At 45.2% G+C, this 6,000-nt stretch overlaps 1 protein-coding gene across 2 annotated transcripts in view; it reads right to left on the reverse strand.

Moving 5' to 3' along the window:
* The window catches only part of FGD4 (FYVE, RhoGEF and PH domain containing 4), a 220,422-nt gene extending 215,329 nt beyond the window's left edge, over positions 1-5,093 (reverse strand). For both annotated transcript variants that reach the window (XM_059185677.1, XM_059185676.1), the window contains exon 1: positions 4,920-5,093. In XM_059185677.1, the coding sequence (XP_059041660.1) occupies positions 4,920-5,085 (166 nt within the window). In that variant the 5' untranslated portion in view covers positions 5,086-5,093. The remainder of the gene's footprint in view (positions 1-4,919) is intronic.
* Between the last annotated feature and the right edge of the window lie 907 nt (positions 5,094-6,000).

Consider the following 6,000-nt stretch of genomic DNA (forward strand, 5'->3'; position numbering starts at 1 on the left):
CTATCTTATAGGATTGTCATAAGAATAAGAAGTGGAAGTAAAACACACATGGTCCTAGCTCAGAGACAGTGTTCAATACACAGTAAGTGCTCATCCGGGGATCCCAAATCTCCATCCCTCCTCCCCCCAACAGTGGTGACATCATCCTTAAGAGCCGACTAATAGCTCTTGGAAGGAAATCCAAGTAAGATGGATGAAGAAGTCATCTTCATCACTCAGGATATTGGAGTTAAGTGTTGAAAATCCAAGTACCCCAACCATGGTGAGAACTAGAAAAAGAAACTCTACTTATGTAAAGCTAGCACATCATACAATGTGAAACATCTATGGCCACAAAGTACCAAGATGATGAATACATTACAACAGTTATGCTTTGAAATGTAGTTTCATTGTTGAGATTATAAGAAAGGAGGTTCCCAAGGACAAGAGGGAAAAAAAAGAAAAAGAACAGTAAATCTAAACCTGAAGGGCAAACTAATTCGTAAGCCCATGCTACCCTGGGGGCAATACCATTCCCAAGAACCAGAGCCCAAGAACTGAGGGGCTTGCAGGAGAGAGGGAGACTGGCCTTGACCTTGTGAAATGGGAAAGGACTGAACCTCAAACCAGACACCAATGTTCCACACTGAAAGAGCTACACCTGAATAAAAAGGTGGCCTAGGAAAAATTTGCCATCACAGCAAACTGACGATAAAGTCTGCCCCTACACCAAGTGGAAAAATTAATGATGATAATGATGCTGATCTCCCCTGAGAAAGCCTGAATTCAAATTTACACTATCTTCAAGTCATGGAAATGCCTGCCTAATAAAAGTAGCATTAGGTTGCAAGTAAAAACAAATATTTTCTACAGGAAGTCATCTTCAATAAAGGCCTTCAGGATTCCCATAAAACTACAGAATTACGGAAATAAGCTGCCTTGAATGATAGCAGAAAAAAAAAAAACAAAACAAAGAACTGACTAGATCAACTCTTCCCCACCATCAAGGGCAACCAGTATTCAGAGTATGGGGTTGGGGGGAAGCACAACAGAAAATTTTCATCTTACTTTATGTGTATACAAGTAACCGTTTAAATTTATGGATTTTTGTTCCCGTAATCGAATTACATGATTAATGTTATATGCATAGGACCATCATCTTTGACTCTAAGCACACTTGAATTTGAATCCTAATAAAACAAGTACCAGTTTTAGGACTCCAAGCAAGTTAGCAAAACTCTTTGTGCTTCCATTTTTTTCAGCTGTAAAATGGGCATACTACTGCTACTATTTGGACTGTTATAAAATAAATTCATATACACATACATGTGTGTATCATATAGTATTTCATACAGAAAACACACTCAATAGATCATTATTATGAACATTATAGGGGGGGGTATTCATTCATTCAACAAGTATTTTTAGAGTATCCTAGTGCCAGATTCTTTGAGACACAGAGAATAAAGATTCCTTGTTATGATACTACCTGGAATGTTTGCTTTGTGCCATTTATTTCTATTATCTTTTAAAGTACTGTTTTCTCCATTTTATAAATGAAGAAAGTGAGAAATTAAGAGGCTTGGTCTAATTCACACAACTAGGACTTGGATGCTATATGACCCCAAAGCCTAGATCTTAATCACCTCAACTCTCTGCTTCACCTAGACGAGGAAATTCATAGCCAGGTATATACAGCATATGCAGTTGGTAGACTTTTTCTTTTCCCCTGGGAAAAAAAACTCTAAAGTTAGTGGGTTTCACAATCATAGATATAACACAATACCATGAAACTGAATTTTCTATTAAGCTCTTGACCTCTCAAGTTTTTGTTCCTTCTTTAAGAGGGAAAGTAACAATTATGAGTAACATCCACTCTGTATGTAATGGGTCTAAATGCTGTGGTTTCATATATAAATACTTTTCTAGGTGCTGCAGTGAAATTGGCACTTCTTGCAGATTTAAACCTGGTTGAGTTTTTGATTTGGAGAGGATCTTATAAAATAATGGTTGGATGAGACTGAATAGGGAGGCAGATTTGATTCAAAGAAGGAAGCGCTTTCTAAAATGTTTTTACACTACCCAGTTAAATAGGGCGTGGCCACTCAATAGGTTAAGACTTCCTGTCAGAACACTGGATCATTCTCCAATAGATACTATAGATTATATATCCTGGTAAAGAGGAACAATCTTACCTTGGAAGATTAAGTCATTTTCACTTTTCAACTTTGAAACTACAGAAGCAAGAACTCTGAGTTTGTGTAAACAATATTAAGACAATGTAACAGACTAGAAAAGTTACTGCTACACTCTACATATCATTTTATTATTTTAAACACTTTTTTTTTAAAAGATTTTATTTGACAGACAGCGATCACAAGTAGACAGAGAGGCAGGCAGAGACAGAGAGGGAAGCAGGCTCCCCGCTGAGCAGAGCCCCCCAACTCGGGGCTTGATCCCAGGACCCTGGGATCATGACCTGAGCCAAAGGCAGAGGCTTTAACCTACTGAGCCACTCAGGCGCCCCTATTTTAAAGATTTTATTTTTAAGTAATCCCTACATCCAGCACGGGGTTTAAACTTCTAACCGGGAGATCAAGAGTTGCACCTCTACTCCCTATCACGACCCTACCTACCATTTTAAAAAGAACAAAAAGGGTGTCTGAGTGACTCAGTCAGTTGAGTGTCTAACTCTTGGTTTCAGCTCAGGTCATGATCTCAGGGTCATCAAATCCAGTCCAAGGCAGTGTCCCCACTCAGTGGGGGCTCTGCTTGAGAGTCTCCTTCTCTCTTGCCCCTCCCCCACTTGCTCTCATTTGCTCTCTCTGTAAAAGAAATATAGTTTTTAAAAATTCAAAAAGAAAAAGAAAAAAACTGTTGTGGGGGCACTTGGGCGGCAGTCAGTTAAGTGACCAACTCTTGGTTTCAGTTCAGGTCCTGATATCAGAGTTCTGAGATGGGTGGAGGTGTGCTCTGAGATGGGTGCTCAGTGTGGAGGTGGGTAAGACTCTCTCTTCCTCTCCCTCTCCTTCACTGCCCCCCCCACCGCCCTGCCCCCTGCACGTGCACTCACTCACGCTCTAAAATAAATAAATCTTTCAAAAAAAAAAAAAAAAAGTGTTCTGGATTTTCTCTGAAGTAAAAAAGGACTGTTTCTTCTATAAGCAAAGGTACTTTATAGAAGATTATTTATAGCCTCCAACAACTCCTTTCATTCCTACTTCTAAGTCACTTCATCTTTTGCTCACCTATTCAGTTTGGAAACTGAATGTAATGTAATTTTAAATAAAAACATGATGTAAAGAACTTGAATCCTATTGCCCTCAAAACTGAAAACAGTCAGTGATTAAGAAATTGGTAACTCTGGGACGCCTGGGTGGCTCAGTTGGTTAAGCAGCTGCCTTCGGCTCAGGTCATGATCCCAGGGTCCTGGGATCAAGTCCCACATCGGGCTCCTTGTTCGGCAGGGAGCCTGCTTCTCCCTCTGCCTCTGCCTGCCTCTTTGTCTGCCTATGCTCGCTTGCTCTCTCTCCCTCTGTCTCTGGCAAATAAATAAATAAAATCTTAAAAAAAAAAAAAAAGAAAGAAAGAAATTGGTAACTCATGGCACCTGGCTGACTCAGTCAGAGGAACATGAGAGTCTTGACATTGGCTTCATGAGTTCAAGCCCCATGTTGGATGTAGAGATCACACTTAAAAAAAATATATATATATGGTAGCTCAATTTTAAAATGTGTAAATAACTTCAGAAAAAGCAAAACATACTCACTAAGAAAGGAAAACACTCTTCCATTCATTTTAGAGTGAATCACACCTAAATCTAGAAGAGATGATTTCACTGTCCTCATTTCACAGAAGAGGAAATTGAGAGGTAACCAACTGTAATTCAGTTACTTGGTTGCATTATTTTCTCACATCACTATTTCTGCCCTTATCTAATGTGGCTTTAAATTTGTAAATCATCCATCATGTTTTTCTACCCTAGGACTACTAACTACAACTTCGGGACAAGGATTAGAGAAATTTTAAAACTCCAACAGTTATCACATTTAAATAATCATGACACATTTGCTTAATCAAAACAAAATGAAAGTGAATAAAAGTATTTGCGTTTCTGCTGCGTGAATGAGGGTTTTGTCTCATAACTGGTCTACATACAAAACGTTTCTAGCTATAGTATGATAGGAGCACAAAAATCAAGAAAAAATCCCTAGCGGTTCCACATAGTTTCAAGCTCCCCTCCGAAATGCCGAGGGCTTGAAACAGATCTTTAGGATTTCTTCCAATACTAAGATTCGACGAGAATTCACTACTCAAAATACCGCATTACTGATAGCTGAATTTATCTATACGAAAAGAGCAATAATAGTTCCATTTCTTGATACTAGGAATCTGTTTCCTTATGAGAGACGCCGCCTTTCACACGTAAGGTGGGAGTCAAGCGTATTCTGCAAAAGCGAAAACCGGAGCCCTCAGGATAGCTGGTCCCAGGTTACCAACAACTACGCGAGCGGACTAAGGGGAACATCAGCCTAGTACAAGTAGGCTACATGTGTTGTACTAGTCCTTCACGAGGTCTGCCGAAGCAGGAATTTAACTAAGAAACTTAAACTTCAGTGTCTCAAAAGAATGGGCTTTATTACTTCGTAGCCAAACTTTTAAAATAATACCTATAGTCCCGGAATTCCCTGATAAGGGACCTCCAGGGCAAGCTCGGGCCCCCGCGGGTTCCTGCCCAAGGTCTTCTGGGGGAAGGGACACAATCTTTGGGGGAAAGGGACACAATCGGTAAGGGGTGGACGGCCCGGCTCAGCCGTCTGGGAAGCTCCCCCCACTGGGCTCCCTTAGCAGCAAGGAGACTGGGCGCACCTGCAGGGCGCTCCGCGCGGCTTTCTCCCGCGGCAACGCCTCCGCCCGCCCCTGCCCCGCGGGGCACTCACCTGGGCGGTCCGCAGGTGCCTGGCTCCTGAAGGCGTCCGTCTCGGGCCGTCCCCAGTGCGACCCCGAGGGTCTCCAGGGCTGAGGGGTCCCCAGCGGCAGGCAGAAGGGACCGGGCTTCCGCCGTATAGCCATCCGCCTGAAGTTGTAGCCGCCCTCGCCGTTCATCGCGCCGGGTTCGCTCGCAGCTCCCGCCTCTCTATCACGCTCGTCCGTCAGCAAATGTGCGCTCGACCGGCTCCTTCGGGGTGACCGGACCCCGGGGGGGGGGGGGAGGCGTCGCCTGCGTGCCACGCTAGGTCCGACTCAAGAGGGGCGACTGCGGGCTGCTCGGCGCCGGCGTCCCCTCGGCGAGTGCCCCGCGGTCCCCTCCTTCCCGGGACGCTCTGGGCCGCGCTGAGAATTTGGCTCGGACTCCTGGTGCTGCCGCAACGCCTCAGTCTCTGCGGCGCCCGCACTCACCTGACGCCGCTGCAGCGGCCGGCCGGGCTGCGTCCACCCTCCTCCCTGCGAGCGGACGGCCGCAAGCCCCGAGGGCGGAGCGCAGAGCGCGCAGAGTACAGGCAGTTCGCGCCTCCGCCTCCGCCTCCAGCCGGGCAAGCAGCCAAGGACTCGCAGTGCTGCTGGAAGCGCCCAGGGCGCGGCTCGGGAGCCGGTTTTCACCGGACGGCTCCGCCCCCGTCCCGCCCGGCGCGTAACGGGCAAGCCCATTGGCCGAGAGGCGCGCACCTGCGGCACACACCTGGGTGCTCAAAAGGTCAGCCGCGCTCACCTGCGGTCTCAAGCCGCTGTGCCGAGCGCTCGATAATAATCTTATTTATGTCCTAGAGCCACCCAGTGAATTAAGTATTTCAGATAAGGAAACCAAAGCGCGGAACCTACAGTGAGTCGCTGCAGACCTAGAATCCCTACTCGAGTTTCTGCATCAATGTCTGTCCTTGTCTCACCGAATCAAATTATCTTACCAGAAGCATCAGACTAGAGATGATGAGGGATGTGTGGAAGTAAAAGAGAAAGGTGGTGCTAACAATCCACAGATTTCCAGAAGGGCATCAGAACCCTCCATCACCATGAACACTTTTA

The sequence above is a fragment of the Mustela lutreola genome, chromosome 8 (assembly GCF_030435805.1).
Source record: "Mustela lutreola isolate mMusLut2 chromosome 8, mMusLut2.pri, whole genome shotgun sequence".
NCBI classification, from domain to species: Eukaryota; Metazoa; Chordata; class Mammalia; order Carnivora; family Mustelidae; genus Mustela; species Mustela lutreola.